This window comes from Abramis brama (assembly GCF_963993115.1).
Source record: "Abramis brama genome assembly, chromosome: 19".
NCBI lineage: Eukaryota > Metazoa > Chordata > Actinopteri > Cypriniformes > Leuciscidae > Abramis > Abramis brama.
This window is the reverse complement of record NC_139981.1, coordinates 18,586,713-18,605,237: the sequence shown is the minus strand read 5'-3', so window position 1 is coordinate 18,605,237 and position 18,525 is coordinate 18,586,713. Positions and strand designations below refer to the sequence as shown.

At 37.5% G+C, this 18,525-nt stretch overlaps 2 protein-coding genes across 2 annotated transcripts in view; both read right to left on the bottom strand.

Moving 5' to 3' along the window:
- Positions 1-2,868: 2,868 nt before the first annotated feature.
- On the bottom strand, positions 2,869-6,665 carry ftr80 (finTRIM family, member 80). Its single transcript, XM_084092333.1, is given in 9 exon segments — positions 2,869-3,659; positions 3,753-3,794; positions 3,884-3,928; positions 4,191-4,347; positions 4,465-4,623; positions 4,627-4,698; positions 5,015-5,110; positions 5,322-5,919; positions 6,555-6,665. Coding segments are annotated over 9 exon segments (1,866 nt in total). The 5' UTR covers positions 6,566-6,665; the 3' UTR covers positions 2,869-2,973.
- Positions 6,666-10,093: 3,428 nt separating this feature from the next.
- The window catches only part of brf1a (BRF1 general transcription factor IIIB subunit a), a 55,838-nt gene continuing 47,406 nt past the window's right edge, over positions 10,094-18,525 (bottom strand). The window contains exons 17-19 of the mRNA XM_084092332.1: positions 13,504-13,555; positions 12,256-12,415; positions 10,094-11,742 (exon numbers count right to left, since the gene is read on the bottom strand). Coding sequence (XP_083948458.1) covers positions 11,705-11,742; positions 12,256-12,415; positions 13,504-13,555 — 250 coding nt within the window. The 3' untranslated portion in view covers positions 10,094-11,704. The remainder of the gene's footprint in view (positions 11,743-12,255; positions 12,416-13,503; positions 13,556-18,525) is intronic.

Sequence of the window (18,525 nt, the reverse complement as noted above, 5' to 3'; positions counted from 1 at the left end):
TAATACGCATTGTTTAACAGCAGATTAAAATTCATAATGTTAATGTTTATAATACACTAATGCCTCCGTTCAAATTTATCAGTTTAGAGCTAAAATATTGATTAAACATTGTGTGAGTGCTGCTATGTTTTGCTGGAATCTAAGAATGCTGACTGCACAAAGAGGTTTGGTACGACCCCTGGTCCTCCACGCTTATTACACACCCTGACTAAAGCAGACCACAGCCAGTGTGTGCGGGTGGATGTGCCGTTTAGAAGAAAGAAGGTTTAAATGTCTCTATTAAGCTATTCCTATTGTACTACCACTGCAGGACACCTCAGTATAGCCCAGGCATTCTTAATCTCTGACCTCTTGCACACACACACACACCTGTCTTTTGAAATAGAAAACAATACAAATATGATGTAAGAAGGGGTCAAAGGTCAGACGACAACTACCACAGGAAGCAGATAGCTTTCTTATACCACTTAACTTTGTAGAAGTAACTTTAACGTTACTATTTCCTTACAATTAATTGCTTGTTAGTATTCCTGATTTGTGTCACTTCAGATAAAAGTATCTACAAACATAAGACATGAAAAAGTATTCTGCAAAAGATAGTGTGTTCTGAGAATGATTACATTTATTTAATGGTTCTTTTGTAACTGATTTACAAACAATTTATCAGTTTGTAAAAAAGAAAGTAGAGCCCGACCGATATATCGGCGGGCCGATATTATCGGCCGATATTAGGCATTTTCCTAACTATCGGTATCGGCATTTATAATGGCCGATAAATTAATATTTAAAAAAAATGCAGCGTGCAGTGATTTATGTAAGGATGGCGCTGCCAATAAAGCACCTAAAAGCTGTCACAAAGAATGGGCAAAAGTGGCAAAAAAATAATGGCCGCGTCCGGTGTAGACACAGTGTTAAAGCTCATTCTGCTACGTTACAACATCAAGCAATATTCCAATAATTTATGTAATTATAACACTTTATATAGGGTCATTTTGCATTAAGAGTAGCCAGATGGACATGCGAGACGTGACACGCGACACGTTCAGAATTAATACACTTTTAGTAAACTACAGAACAGCGCGAGCGGGAAGCGGCGCACCTCACAGGCAGAGAACGCGTCCGAGAATGGACACTGCATTAGTGATATAAAACGCACACACACAGGTCTGTTAAATTAAGCAATACTTTTAAGGTAGTCTAATATTTTTCTGACTAACAAAATTACTGACACAGTAAAGGGTAGATTTAAATAAAGAAATTAAACGAAATTTAAATAAAGAAATTAAACGAAATTTAAATAAAGAAAAACGAAATTTAAATAAAGAAATTAAACGAAATTTAAATAAAGAAAAACGAAATTTAAATAAAGAAAAACGAAATTAAGTTAAATTAAAAAACGAGATTAATTTAGATTGATAATAACGGGTAAAAAGGCTAATACATTTTGTTTCTATTATTCTATTTTCCACAATGTCAAAGCAACACAGCTTAACCCAAAACACAAGCTCAGACATGCACTTCGTCCATACAAACTCCGCTGTTCTGCGCTCTAGCCAGAGAACACTCCCGTTGCTGGAACACTTGCGCGTCAGTTCTATTTCTAGCATGCATGCGTTTTCCGCGTGGCTCGAGCCGCGCCTGAGAGACGCGTCTCACGCAGGCAGTGTGCAAACTCCATCCTGTTAACATGGAAGCCGAAATAAAAACGGCCATGCCACGCAGTCAGTGTGTCGCCGGCCTTATTCAAGCGCGAATAAGAACCGTTTCGCGGGGGATCCCAGATGTGAAAAAAAAAACGAATGTCAAATTTTCAAATCGAATACCAACCCACCGAACGAATATTCGAATATTCGGGTCCAGCCCTATAGCCTAGTTTCACGTTTAGTACATTTTGCTTACTACTTATTTAAAATAGTATAAAACTACTGTACATATGTAATTATAAACGTTTTCATTATGATATTATTAATTTTACTTTACTAAAAAGATCTGAGTTCTTCCTCCACTGGTAGATATTAGAGAAATTAAGATTAAAAATAGAAGATAAGGTTTTGTCAGTGACACTTTTGATATATTTATTGATACAAGTTATGTTTTAAATAACGTGACTAAATTAAAAGACAAAGTCGTTAGTGAAGATTATGCAACAGTATTTAGAATATAATATAATATAAAATGCAATGCAAACTAGTTTGGTTACAGCTCAAATTCTCATTCTATCATTCACCCTGCCTCCATTACATATCTTTGTCACACAAGTGTTTGATCACCACATTTGAGTGATCATTGCAAAACGTTTATATATTTATTCTGTTTATACTGTGTATTCTATATACAGTAGGCTACCCATCAAAAGTTTGTACACACCAATTGGAAAGTGTGTCCAAACTTACTGTACTATAATACACAAATAATATTGCTACTGTATTATAATATACACATAAATAATATCGGCCGATATATCGGTATCTGGCTTTTTTTTTATCGGTATCGGCATCGGCGCCCAAAAATCCATATCGGTCGGGCTCTAAAAGAAAGTAATTTATTGTTCAGAATATGTTCAATGCACAATGAAAGTTCCACCTGAATCTATTTTAAAGTGAATTTGTCAAACAAATGTTACACTGGGAAATCTAGAGCAGCAGAGATAGAAAATTTTACCAACTTACTGGATCTCACGGAAACAAGAAGAACAGACACAGACCACCACAAAGTATGACAGTTTTCAAACAAGTTTCCTATCAATTTATTATTTAAAAAAAAAAAAAAAAAAAAAAAAAAAAAAAATTTCACTTATTTAAGCATCTCCAAGTCAATTAATTTACCAGTTCAGCATTTTTTTTTTTTTTTTTTTTAAGATTTATACAATTAACATCATTCTTTAACAATGATGTATGAGAACAAATTATTTATCTTGCCTTACCTTGAATTTGGTGCCCATTCATGAACTATCACTGTTAGAACAGATTATATTTACTTATTTTGTTTTGGAAGATCACAAATAGTCACTGATGAGTCATTTCCCCAATCCTTAAATGAAAACCCAGGGTAGAGTGGTTGAGAAAATGTGGTCTGGATTCTGTGTAGGAGGGTCATTTTATCAGAGACATTGTAAAAGGACACGGTTCCTGCAACTTGATCGAGAAACACTCCAATTTTAGAGACCAAGCGAATGTTAGTCTTTTGGTTATTGTGCCATTCACAAATATTAGTTGCTGGAAAGTTACATTTCCAGGATCTGTTGTTAGAGCCAAAGATAAAACCTTGTCCCCCCTGACTAATCTGGTCATATGAGAATGTAATAGAACAGCCTGTTCCTTCAATCTGAACTTCAAAATAACAACGTCCAGATAGAATCTCATTACACAACACCTGGTATGTACAATTATGAGTAAGCACATTTGTGGACGGGTTAGTTCCGAAACTCTGGGTCGGCTGGAAAGCTCCGAAACTCTGGGTCGGCTGGATAGCTCCGAAACTCTGGGTCGGCTGGAAACCTCCGAAACTCTGGGTCGGCTGGATAGCTCCGAAACTCTGGGTCGGCTGGAAACCTCCGAAACTCTGGTTAGTTCCGAATTTCGGACTCCTTGACACAGACTTGTTGTATACAGAGAGCTCACTGCAGGCTGATGAGCGATTCAGATACAGTTTTGTGGAATCTATAAACAAAAAGAAAATGGAATTAAACATATGACCTTCAGAATGGGTTTTGCTCACTCCTGACATTTACACACAGCTACAGTGCAACTCACACAGTAGGAACTCTTCTCTGGTCTTGGGTTGAGATGGCAAATCTGAACAAATAAAAAAACATTAAGAATATTTGAGTATATGGAATGTTTTTTTTTTTTTTTAAAAAGGTGAAAAAAATATGTTGACTTACACTCTGTGATCTTCTCATTGTTCACCATTATATGGACACTGGGAACTATTAAGATACACATGCAAAAAAATCCCATGATTATGACAATCTGCCTGCTTGTGCTCAGATTTTTTTCTTTGGGTAGATATAACCAATCAATGATTTACAATTCTGTAAATTCTGGCTCTAATCTGCCAAATTTTGACAACATACAATACAAAAAAAGAAATAGCATGGAGTTAAATTTATTTTCCTTGTAACAATCAGGTTAAAGATAATAGTTTGATAAAAAAATTTAATAAAAAAAAATCTTTAAAAGCCATCTCACCTTTCTCTGATATTCTAACAATATCTTGTTCACAGAGATCATCCAGTTGGATTTTCAGCTCACATATGACTGTTTCTATTTCATCAAATGTCAAATGTTTTCTGACTGAGATGTTGCACAAATCTGAAGATTTGTAGCAGGACAGAGAGGAGAAATTCTGTAGATGGAAAAAGCAGCAATAGATCACAAAACATTTCAAGCCAGGGCTTTTGCTGCAGACCCGAGTCTGTTTGATGCCAGAGTTAAGTTCAGTTAGTTATCAGACAGTTGTTACCTGAATGAAATAGATGTCATCCTCCAGCTGTGAAAGCTGCCCCAGTTCATCATGCCTCCTCCTCAGATCGCTGATCTCCTGCTCCAGTGTTAGTATGAGTTCCTCAACACTGCTTACTTCTGCTTTCTCCTGAGCTCTGATCATCTCAGTTATCTTAGCTCATCTTTTCTCCATGGAGCTGATCAGCTCAGTAAATACCTTCTCACTGTGCTCCACTGCTGCCTGTGCAGAGAGCTGTTAGATGACAGAGGAAAAACTTTAGACTGTAAGAAACACCCCATTGATTCAGCTCTGACTGTAACCCCTAGGCAACGTTGATGCAAAGTTGCAGCAAACTGACAAAGAAAAAAAGTTGCAGCAAACTGACATCACATAACACCAAATTAGTACACTATTATACTATAATATAAATATGCTATAATATTATTCTAATAATTATTATCATCATATAGCAGTCAATCATCCAAATAAGCTGCAAACGCACCAAGCTGAAATGCTGACATAATACATAGTGGTAAAAATTAGTAATGCTCTACTACAATGCACTTACCTTATGAGAGTTTATGGCCTGTCTTAATTCCTGTATCTTCATTTCTCGCTGATGCATTTCCTTGTGTAGGGTATCCGAATTTTCCTTCAACCGTCCCTGTGATTGAATTTATTATAGTTTGGTATTAGGCTTCTGAAATTATATTTTTTTGTTTGCTATGTAATCATGTATATATTATGTAATATTTGTAAATTGTTTCAAAACATTGAAAAGTAAACAACTTGTTGGTGCACTTGACATTTTTTTGACAGTGAAATTTTAGTCTTTTTAATTTATAAATGTTATGCAGAAACCTCAGTAGCTCTACCTGTATGATTTGTCTTCCTGCTGCAGATGAAGTCATCTTATGGTTCTGGTGGTTGATCAAAACACACTGTATACATATCAGCTGCTGATCTTGGCAACAGTACAGCTCCAGCGGTTTATGATGTTGGGAGCAGATTTGGTCCAGCAGATGTGGTGAGGCATTGACCAGTTTGTGCCAATTTAATGCAGGAGATGTATAATGAGTTTTGATGTGAGATTCACAGTAAGAAGCCAAACACACCAGACAAGACTTGATGGCTTTTAGTTTGGTCTCTGTGCAGATATCACACTCCACATCCCCAGAGACAGAAAAACTTAGAACAGGAGAAGCTGTTCCTGCTTCTGGTGCTTCTCTCTTCATCCTCTCTACAACTTCAGCCAGCACCGTGCTTCTGCTGAGAGCTGGTCTTGGGGTGAACGTCTGCCTGCACTGGGGACAGCTGTAAACTCCCTTCTGATCCTCTCGATCCCAGCACTCTTTAAGACAGTTCATACAGAAACTGTGCCCACAAGATGTAGTTACTGGGTTGTTCAGAAGATGAAGACAGACCGGACAGTTAAAGGGATTTTGATCATCAGATGATTCAGCCATTTTGCTGCTATGAAAAAAGTAGAAAACCTGTAAGTGATGTTACTGGGAAAAAAAGGAGTAATTCACGTCACATAAAACGGGAGTCAAATGTCATTCAACAGCTTACAATGATACACTAAAATATTTCAATATAAAAATGACATTTGTGGTTTACTCAATATTGCTACTGATAGAAGCTAAATATCTTGGCTATCACTCCCTAAAGGTGCACTCAGTAACTTTTCAATGAATTCAGGCACTGGTAGGAGTATTTATCTGATGCAAGTGTACAAGAACTAAGGGAAGAGAACAAACTCATTTGGGAAGAGAAGCGACGGTAGAGAGAAAGAAAAGCCAAAAGCATTCCCCTTTTGAACCTTTGAATCGAGCAGGGACGGACTGACAATCTGTGCGTTCTGGAAAAGTCCAGAACGGCCGTCCAACCGAGGGCCGTCGGCACAAAAAAAAGAAGAAGTCTAATAAAGCAATATGAACAGCCACAACAGCAGGGGCGCTAATATGATCACTTTTAAGCTACGTGTAAGAAACAACAACTGAGGAAGAAGAGTCGGCCTATAGCCACTGACAGAAAGTTAGTTTTATAAGGCTGCACTTAAAGGGATAGTTTACTTTGAAATTAAATGTTGGTATGTTTTAGCTTACCTGAAGGGCATCCAAGATGTAGGTGTCTTTTTTTCCGCAGTAGTTTCAATTTTGATATTTTTAGGTCAAACCGTTCTTGTCTGACAGTCATATAATGCAGGTATATGGTCCCTGTCTCAAAACACAAGCACAGAGTCCAAATTAAAACAATTCCCCATCATAAGTACACATTGATGGCCTAAGACACGAAACGAGCGGTTTGTGTGAGAAAACGACCAGTATTTATATCGTTTTTACCTCTTATAACACAACCACGTCGAAGTGATCTGAAGTCGCGGGCGCTTCCTGCTGTGTGACGTGTGTGCAGACTGGTGCATAGATATATATACTAGATTTCGCCTTGGCTACGGCAGTTCATTGGAACGAATGTCTTTAATGCGACATCTAGTGTATATACATCTATGCACCAGTCTGCGCACACGTCACACAGCAGAAACATTTCAAAGTGAACTATCCCTTTAAATTTGCTTACATTATATTTGAATAGCAGTGGTCTCCAACGTGGTGCCTGTGACCCGCTAAACACATTCTATAAATAGCCCTAACTTGCCGTCGGGGTTCCAGACTTCGAATAAATGGTACAATTTTGCGACCTTTTCAACTAAACGTTTCAATTTGAACTTTTGCCTCTACAAAATTACCCAACTCTCTTTGATTGTATACTGTCATTTGCGTTGCGTATGAGAAACATCAAATGGCAAACGCTCAAAAAGCGGAACAAAACTTGTTTGATCTGAGCAGCGCATTATTAGCTCGGCCCAAAAAACAGCGATCGCGGACAAAGCAGCTGTGCGGGCTGATCTCGATCACGCCAACATTATTACACAGAGCTGCGCGATCCACTGAGAAGCATTTAAATTCAGCACAGAATTCTCTATCTCTATTATAAACCCACAGATGACTATGTGATTTAAGCTTGTAAAAGGTCAGATGAAACAGTGCTGATATTCTCAACATATTGACGCAAAAATTAATATAGTCATGTATAAATGTATTAAATGTAATGTTATGGCTGTTTATTTTTTTTTCATTTTTTTTTTTTCATTTATATTTAGCCTATACTTAATGTTTGGGCTACTGTTTTTGATAACACATACAATAGGTTCATAGAAAATCAACAAAAAAATCAATAAATATTTTCATAATTTTTCAGGATTTTTTTTTTTTTTTTTAAACGCTTCAAGATCATAATATCAAAATATTTTATTATTTCCCATATGATGGTGAAAAGTAAAAAAGCTTCACCATGTTATGTATAATAAATATTGGAGTATAACAAATAAAAATCCCTTCTAGATTATTTTATCCCTTGAGGTAGCCCTCGCACACAAAAAGTTTGGAGACCCCTGGTATATGTTTTATAATTACAAGTTTGTGTAATTTGGGGTTTCTGTAGCCAGTGACATTTCATTATTTGTATTTTATGGCATTGTACATTTTTTGTTTTTATTTGAAGGCTGAGGCTTCATTAATAAACACAACCCCAATAATCATCATTGGTTTTGAGATGTTACTTGCTGTGAATACCTTGTCTGATAGGCTACAGTATTGTGGCATAGGCTATAGTATCAGGACATCCTGGCTATAGTGTCTGTCGCACACGGCTAGAGGCGAATGGCCGGATGATGGGCCTATTTGGGAGAAAGTCCAGGGCTGTTTTTTAGCCCCAGTCCGTCCCTGGAATCGAGTAATACGTCATCATCCATACGACATTGGCTAACACTCCCACACTCCCAGCGTTGCGGTAAAAAAAATAAATAAAAAATTCTCCCAGCGTTGGGGTAAATGCATAGGTTAATTCAATTTAAATTCGCTTTAAATGAGTAATACCGATATTTTTTATGAGAAAATACGGCATAATAGATAGTTTGCGTAAGTTATGAATTAGACGTGGCAACTGTGGACGAGTTATTCACAAATAATATGTTTCAAATAAATAGCCTAATTCAAAATTTATATTTTGTTGTCATAAAAGTTAGCAGCGTCATAATCAGCTCGATCATCACGATCCAGGGTGCGCCCCGTCACTATACCCATAAAGTCACTGACATAATAAAGATAAACATATATATTTTTGCGAATGCAGAACTATTAAATACGCTCTTGGCGATTGACGCACTCACCGTCTCTTGCACGCAGTTGCAGAGAAAGATCCGTTTACATCTGTTTTCTGAAAAGAGAATTAATTTTGTTTTAAACTCCTCCCTCTTTTCAGAAAACAAAAGTAAAACTGATCTTTCTCTGCAGCTGCGTGCAAGTCAATGGCCAAGAGTTAAATACATTTTACTTTTAGGCCTAATAGTTATAAAATCTATTTTTAATATTAAATTAAAATATAATTTTATTTATAACATTTGAAACATTTATATCATACATTCGTTATGATTCGTATATAATTTCATATTTAATGTAAGGTTTGAAGACTCTATGTCTACTCTGAACAACACTGCCCTCTATTGTATAACAAGAAGAGCATAATGGCAGAAAAAAAGGTAGTTTGCAGATTGGTTTGCACTTTTTCCACCTTTTTTTGTCAACAGGAACTGTTAACTGACCTGTGCTGCATTTCCCAAAAGCATCAGCCTAAGTTGATTGTAGAGACCATTGGTGGCAATTGTTCTATGATCAATTTAGGCTTACGATGCTTTTGAGAAACGCAGCCCATTGTGTGTGTCGGTGTTGAACATGGCTATTCTACATTAGATACGTTCATTCCTAAACAGCCAGGCAAAAATCCTCTCATTAGCAAAATCAATATTCCCTCTCACTCAGCTCATTTTCTCACGATCTTTGGAAATCCTGTCTCTCTCACATGCTTCAACAGATTAACCCACAATCTCTCCCATTAGGCCCGATCTCTTATCAGCACTGGTTTCTCATGTGTGATATCGAAAGGTCAGAGTAATAGGTTCCAGAGCGGTGAAAAAGAGATAATGAGAAAGACAGAAGTGTGAAGAGGTGAGTTGACCACGTTCATTTCACTCAGGGTCTGTGTGGATCTTGCTCAAGATTTCCTCCCAAAGGATGCAGAACCATCAAATACCATTAGCATCAAAGGCTAAAAATTTAAATACATTGGTTTTCATATGAGATAGAGACTATACAGTTTCACAAAGGAAAGTGTATGTACAAAACACTTTTTTGTTGTTGTTGCAGAGTTCTTTTCATTTCAGAGATTTTACTAGCCTTTAAGGCAAGACCGTCACACCCAGTAAACACAGATGACCCTAAGAACTTCAACTCCCAGCAGCCCTTGCCCTGCAGAGACGAGAGTGACTTCTAGGGTCTCATCCAGTGGGATCTTAGTTAGTTATTACTGCTTATGTTTCTATGCCAACCAAAACACAACAGCCTTGAGCACAAGAACCTAAAAACAGATGCTCAACTCTTTCTTTGCCTTATTCCCAGTAAGTTTTACCCAGTGGCAGTGAAGATAGCTCGTCTTAGGTCATAGTGTCGAAGGACTCAGACAGCAAGCAGACAAAAAGAATAAAAATACACAGCGGTCACACTGAAAAATAAAGACAGACAATAGACGTAGTGTATTATTACTCTTTATTTCTTTGCTCATAAATACTATTTAGGTTTTCTGAACACTGATTTGAGTCTGTTGTATTGTCACCATTACTGCTGCGAGACCAAACCAATCTGTTCCAAAAAACACAGGCTCTAATGGACTCCCGAGGACTCGCATGCCGAATCCTGAGGACTCGCATATCGTAGAAGATTTTTATTATGCAAGGAAGAGTTCACAGACATCAACATTTATTTAACTTTATCGATTGTGGATGCTAATACCAGGTCAATGGTTTAGGTCAATGGTTTAATCAGAGTTTGGGATCACTGTCCACCTTGTTTTTTTATTTATTGTATTTTCTAACGGTTTAAGATGGTTACCCTGTTAATACATTGGATCATTTTTACTTGTAATTATTAGCAAAATCTAAATGGCTTGGGTCTTGATTAGTAATATCTGCTGTGTGTTGTGGCATGACTGACAGAATAAACCCCTCAAATACTTTTCTAACAGGAAAAAAAAAAGTGTACTCTATATTTGACTCATCTTTGAATCTGGGAGAGAACAAAGTATAAATAAAGTAAAACATTCTCGAAGAGCACCGACTCTCTGATACGGAGTATTCAGATATGAGTAATACTATTAAACCTATTATATCTTCTTCATTAACAAACCAGTACTAAACCATCAATCCATTTCGAAACAATCCAACAATGTACACATCTCCTTTATCTGTCGAAAACATAAATATATATATTGCATTTTGTAAATATTTAACTGCAAAAATAAGATCAAACCAATGACATTTTAACAGCATTTATCTGGAATGAATTTTTCAAGTACTCATCTCCATAAACCAGAAAAGCAGCAACCATCAAATCAAAAATAATTATTATTCTCATCAAAGTACCTTTTAAACATTATGTTTAAGTTTAAAAAAAAACTGTAACTAGCCCAAAATGGAAAATCCAACAGACCAGTGGGTAATTTAATAATACAAATTAAAAAAGGCACTAGGAAACCAGCCAAGGTAGCTGAGCAAAATTTAACACTGTCACTAATCAGATTTCACACCGTAATCCACTTTGAAAACATAAAGCTACATCTGGTTTAAAGAATAACACTTTGGCTCTAAAAATCATCATACTATTCGAGGCCTGTATACTGCAATTGTAAAAGGCACGTGTACATGCACACGTTTGTCCACACAGAGGCCTGAGAGGCTAATCACTTTAGATGTGCAAGATCATATGTCATCATTAGCCTAAAACACACAGTAATGCAGTTAGCAAGCGAGAGATAGAGAGAATCATCTCTCCCAGTCACCACACACATCCATTTACTCTCATACTCCCGTTTTAAATGGTGTTTAAGTTACTTAGTGCACATGAGCTCAAGAACATGCACCTATTGAAAAGCACAAACACAAGAAGGTAGGGTCTTTGTTCTTGTTTAGCTATAGTTCTTCTCCTCTGTTGTGTGTAAAGTTCACGATATTTCTTTTCATCTTGCAAACATAAACACGAACACCAGGAGTAGTGAGATGGAGGTTGTTGCATGTGTGTTTTGGGGTCGAAATAAGCAGCAGGCTAAATGTTAGTGTGTCCTCTCCACTGGTGCTCCCACCCTGGATTCAGAAGCCATCATCATCATCTAATTCATAGCCGTAATCTGTAGACAGGAAAGGAGAGGAACGCAGAAAGGTTAGGACAAAACTTAATGCTCTTTTCTGAACTACTAAAAAAAAAAATCACACAAAGAGCGTAAAATGTCAAAAGGAGCAAAGTTTATGAATGAATAGTTCCCTAAATATTTATGACGTATTTTTTTTAATCTTTTAAGCACATAAAATAGTAAGGTAAATCCAGTAAGGCTCTTAGTGAAAAAGTTAATATGAGGTTTATTTGAGAAAATCTAGTTTTTTATTATATTTAGGGACTATATTTGGTTAGAAAAAGTTGAAAGCCCCTAAAGCAGTATTATTATTTTTAACTAAAACTATTAAAAATAGTTTTTGTTAATTGGAATACAGCTGAAAATAAATTTAAATATACACATTAGATAAAACAAAGTAAACTTACATTTTTTTTTAAGTACTAAAAATACTCAAAACTAAAACTGAAATAAAAATAAAAGCTAATTCAACATATTAATATGTAAAAGTAAGACTTTTGCATCACATACCAGTGCTGCCCATTAACTGCACGGCACTGACACAGTGCTCGTCCTCCTCATCCTCCTCTTCTTCATCTGCAGGGTCATCGTACGCCACCGGTCCGCTCTCTACAACAATAGTATTCTGGCTTGGGGCAGCAGGAACGGCCACTGGAGCACCAGATCCTTTCTGGAGGAAAAAGTCAACATGAAATGGCATTCGCAGCTCCTTTTGCATCAGTCATCATCCAACCCGTTTCCAAGTTAAAACATATTCAAGTAGGGGAAAAAACTGTAGGGTTGTAATTCTGAATATGTTTCCTCTCTGGAATAACGAACATCAATGATTTGTGCACAATAAGATAAATGATGTCAATTTGAATTTGTTGACTTCAATGTACTCAAACACCCTTTGACTGTGTGATTCTATTATAATGCTACATTAAATGAGAATCACACTTATCTTTACAAGTTAGCTTCAGAGTTAACAGATAACCTTGTTAGTGAATTTAAGAACCGTTTCTTTTACTGAGGGACAAAGGGAAAGATGTCAATCACAACGCTTCATTTCCTGTTGCCAAGTGAAGGCAAGAGGTTGCTTAGTTACTTGAGTATTGACCCCCAGAGGTAGTATTTTTGCTTCTGGCTTAAAAAGAGGGAGGTGATTATGTATTCACACTCACACACATACACACTCGCAGAAGTTTAAAAGTAGTAGAGAGACTGTCATGAGACAGACAGACTGACTTAATAACATAGGAAAAACAAGACAGAGGAGAAAAGATCAAGGTCCCTGACATACAGAAAGATGAAGCATCATGGACGACACAGCCGGAGGGAGTGACAGAGCCACTGAAGAGCTCCAGCGGTCTACAGGCCAGAATGACGGCGAGGGATCAGTAGGAGCCGAGAGAAAAGAGCATGTGTCATCAAGGCCTCCTCAGAGTCCAGACGTCAGCGGCCCACTTTCTGTTGCAGTCTGAGGCAGTACATTAAGCTTACGCTAGCCTAACTCAAACTGGTGCCTCTGAGTATCGCTGCAGAAATAGCCTGCTGATCTAGGAGAAGCTCGGCGGATCAAAATAATTCTCTTAATTTAAACATGAAAAGGAAGAACCCGTTTCTAGGTCAACTTAATGCAGTTTTTCTGCACCGGCGATAAACTAAGTGAAGCTCTGGGCCAGAGGCCATTTGAGGGTTAAGGGAAATTAGTTTAATATATCCAGAGACCTGCCAAGGATGTGCTAGTATGACGGACGGTGATTTAAATTCACTCACCTGATCGAGGGCCAGCTTCTTAGAGGGTTGTGCACACACCAGGGGCTGTAACCTTGGAGACAGAAAGACAGAAAGAAAGAGACAGTGAAAAAGACAGACAAGATCATTAAGAGAACATGGCTTATTTCATGGCACGAGGTCAAAAATTACATACAATACAGTCCAATAATTTTTTTTATATTTACCTCATCTGTTCTTTTTACTTCTGCTTAAATTGACACACTGCTTAAAAACACTGCTTAAAAGTCACTGACTTATTATGATGCAAATCTTGACACATTATTTAAATGAATTCCCTAAATGTACGCAATTTAAATTCTATCAACCCAGAAAAACACAAGTTTTAGAGACCCACAGGGACAAACCCCTGCTTCATAATGAAATGTCCCTCTGTATATTTACTAAAAATGTATTCACTATATTTTTCAGAAACAAAATGCGTAAAAAACATTGGCAAATCTAGCACATTTTCATAGGTGGTGGTAGACATGGACAAGTCCTGTCTTGAATTACCTCAAATCTCATACTGTAAAATTCCCAGAGGAATAAACATGGCAGCTCAAGTGACAACAGAAGGGGGAGATCGAGAGACAAACAGAGAGAAAGAGAGATGGGGTGGGGGGGTGGGGGTAGGACAAGCACAGAAGAATCCAGAGACGCTGTTTATCTCAGTATTTGTAAGTCAACATGCAGAGGCACAGTTCGAATAATGAGTTTACTCATTATTCCAAAGAATGTAAGATATGTTAATGAGGTACGGATATGATGCACTAAACCAGCAGCATAAATAAACGCTAATCAGAATCATATGATTCTCCTGATGATACATCTGAATATGCAGAAGAGATTAATTTCTCATGGGAGCAGTTCTCTTTATATAACCACAAGGCGTCCCAAATCTACTCAAACTCTTAAACTCAACTCAAACACAAAAATCTCTCACAGACACCTAAGAGAATGATCGATAGAAAGGAGGATATAATGAAAGGAGGATAGAAAAAAGGATAACCAGTGCCGGTCCTCCCTAAGGTGCGTATGGCCCCTGAACCACCAGGGGGCCCCCTTGCTTTCAAAGATTATATAAGTAGCATATCACTATATTCATGTAATTCGGGTCATGTCGAAATTTCTTTTTTCTAGTTAATGATTTATATTTATTTAATAACCGTTTTGGACATCATGCAGTGCGGCAGATGACGACATGACTATGGCTGAATCCGAAATCACCCTCAAAATGTTAGACCATGGTGGATGTTATCGAGTGCGCTCATTCTATCCCACGTTGCAAAACCGCAAAACCAAGTGTACAGCCGATGTACACCCAACAGCTGTCCAAATTCGCTCACTCGTTTTCATTTGCTCCTTCAAGTAAACCGTATTGGGCCAACGTAGGGAATAGTGATTGAGGTTTTAGGGGGCGATTTTGGATTCAGCCCAAGTGTGCCGCACAGTCAAAATTGAAGCCAAAATGTTTCAATTGCCCCCAGGTGGCTGGATGCAGTATATGTCATAAACACCGCCCTCTCCATGTAATCTAATGCAAGTAGGGCTCGCTTCATCCTGCGGTGGACATCCAACCTCACCCACATCCAAAACGTCATCTTGTGACACCCCATTCCCGTTTTGCCCCGCGATTGAAGGGGTTTTTAGGCATAAGGGTAGGTTTTAGGTGGGTTTCAGTATGTAGGTTCCAGGTTAAAAGGGTTTTTTAGGCATAAGGGTAGGGTTTTGAGTGGTTTTCCGTCCGGTCTGTCATAAAAAGAGAAATATAAGAAGTGAAAAAAAAATTAGGTGTGAGGGTTAAGTCTTCTCGATGCTTCTCCCTGTTTCAAAGTTAATGAGGAAACTCAACAATCAAATTACAATTCAAATATTTTTTTCCAAAGATGGTTTCTGTCATTTCAGGTAGTTTTTGGTTTTAGTTAGTTCTTTGATGCTATAAAAATGCAAGTGTGACGTCACGATTGACAGCTGAGATTGACTGCTTCTCTGAGTGAAGTAGTCACTGAAGCACCAACAGACTTTTTTGGGGATTTTCGGGAGGAGATTGGAGCTTTAACTTTAATTTTTACATTTCATAACTGTTTATTTCACATCGACATAATGAGTTGATCATCAGTAAACTGTACTAACCGATTCTGCAGGTGTGGGCGGGGCCTTGATACCACGGCTCCACTTCACAATCACTACTGCGCAGACTCGGGCTCCGTAATCAGCGCAAGATGTCGGCGCCATATTAAAAACATTGGCGACTTAATTTCTCTACAATGGTAGTGAGTGAAGGTACGTCGTCCATCTTTTTTTACAGTGTGTTTTTGACTTATGGCTATGGCTTCAAAACAAAGCTTTCTTTCTGAAAGATCTCCGGGTTCAATATTAGTCAACGGTGTTTCATTAGAAATGCCCTGATGAAATGTAATTTTCAGTTTGTGTCAATATACATCAATAATCAAAATGTTATTGTGTTTATGTATAAGAATTAAACATTCCTGTTCAGTCATGCAAGCTGTCCTGTGACTCCTGTCAGGTGTTTTAGAAACAATGCCATTAGAGTCAAATTTTAGAGAATTTTTGATGTATTTTCGTATGTTTACTTAAGCTTTCTTGGGTAAACTATATTTTTTATGCTTTAGTTTCATTAGTAAATCATGCCTTTAGAAAATAAATTCAGCTGTGTGTTAAAGTTTTTCTGACAGCTAGATGGTGTCAGAGCAATACTTTCATAAAGCATTTATTTAGCTGTCAACAATTTTATTTATTTAATATTACTTGTTCTTACTGGCAGTTTTGCTTAGGGCGGCTAGAAGTATAGGACTGGCACCGGATATAACGAAAGAACAATAGAAAGAAGGCTATATTAAGAAAAATTTAAATAGAGAGGATGGACTGACAGACTGAAATTCTCAGTCAGTAACACATGCACGCACGGTTGACAGTCCTTCACGACCCAGCATGCAAGTGTCCTATTGATGCTACAGTGCATTCTGGGATGGGAACGGTACGGTACTTGGCATGAAAACAAGCTGTCAGAGCCAAAACACAGTGACAACATTCTATTCCTGAGAAACAGTCTGTTCCACACACACACAGATTTGCATTTACGTCAAGGGCTGATAAATTGTTCACACCACTGAGTGGGTCAATTATTCAAACACATAGCACAACAATAATGATTAGAGATGGGAATCAGGGCCCTGGTGATGCGGTATATTGATATCTGGGTCACAATACAATAATATTGTAATTCTTTATGTGACAGTTATTCAAAACTGTGATATATTTTCATGCTTATCAGAATCATAACTCGATTAAAGGGATTTTATTTGAACATAAAAAACGGAATGTTCTTTCAATGGTTTCAAAGTTCTTTTCCAAAAATATTAACAAAAAAAAAATCTAAGCTTATTTTGAGAAATTCAGTATAGTATTGTGATACAAAATTTTATTTTTCCTCTTACCATTAGTAAGTGTGTATGACAGAGTCTTTGGTTTGTGGTTGTGATGACTTGATTTCTTTCTCACAGATCACTTTAACATTTCAAACTCTTTTTCAAATTTCAAATGCTCTCAGAGCATTTACTCTGACCTTCCTCATCACTTCCTCAGCATTTCATACACTGCTCTCAGGGTATGACTAAATGGCTGATGTCAACAGGGGCTTTTATTTTATTGAGCTGAAAGAGTATGACACCAGGCTGACACTATTACTGCTGAGCGCTTGAAGGCATGAGCAACTGCCTAAGTCGTTGGTCTCTTCATCTCAGAAGCTAGTTTTGGTCCCAGGCAGAGATAAGGCTTTCTATTTTCCTCGAGGATGACGAAAACTTCCTCTCGTTTTTGGGTCAATTCAGCCTTGAGAAAAACTCAACTTTCTTTGATCTCGCAGACAGCTCACCTCTCTGTCTCTTTCTCTAGAGATGTAGGTTTTCTGCAAGTAAGCTGATTAAGAAAGAAACTCTGAGCCGACAGCAGAAGGAACCTCAGAGGAAGAGAGATGGACGCGAGAGAAAGGAAAAAAAAAAAAATTGGGGAAGCGAGTCTATAACAGCTGTCTGAGAGAGCGAGAGGAGGAGACTGTTTAATTACCAGATGTGTGATGGTGTGAGATGGCGATTTCTGGCACTCCAGGTGTGAATGTCTAACATGAGATGATCTCATGTATGGATACAGAGGAAGTGTTGGAAGAACAAAGGACCACAAAAATAAGAACAATCCATCTCAGGTTCTCACAGAGCCCTACCTCCAACTCTAATGAAAACCTTTGGCATTTGTCTCTCACAAAACACACACACGGCTCTATATATATATGCTGAGCTGCGGGTATCTGAGAGGACAAGAAAATGACCAGAGGAGGAGGGGGTTAAAACAGCAGGGGGCAATTATACCAGCTATTTCTGGAGGAGAGTGAGAGAATGTGAGAGACTTATTAAATTTAAGGTTCAGTAGAATGGAGGGATGAACAGACCAACAGATGGGTAGATGTTCAGGCAGTTGCGGGGTGTCGGGAATATGCTGTAAAAAATACAGCAGAGAAGCAGAAAAGGGAGGCTGAGTGTCTGTGTGTGTCTATGTATAACACAATACCTCAGTGTGCAACAGAGAATGGGAGTGAACGGAATACAATGGCTTTACTGTCAGCAGAACAACACACACACACAATTTCAGGTTAAGCTGAAATAGGACTGGAAACCTCTTAAGAGAGCCTGAAAAAAACGTTAGGGCTGGGCGATATATTGAATATTCACAACATGTATACAATAATTGTGCTGGTGATATAAAATTAGCAACATTGAAAATCTATATATATACACATACAAACAAGATTTTTATATATACTGTATATATATTTTGTGTTTTTTTTAAGAAAAATATTCAATACATCTTTCATATATTAAATATTGTTCAATACATAAAAGCCTTTTATTTTTTTAGCTATATTGCCAAGCCCTAGAATGAGACTACAAGTAATTGAATAAAAAAATAAATAAAAAAAAATGGAGAAAACAAGGTAAGGTCATCTTT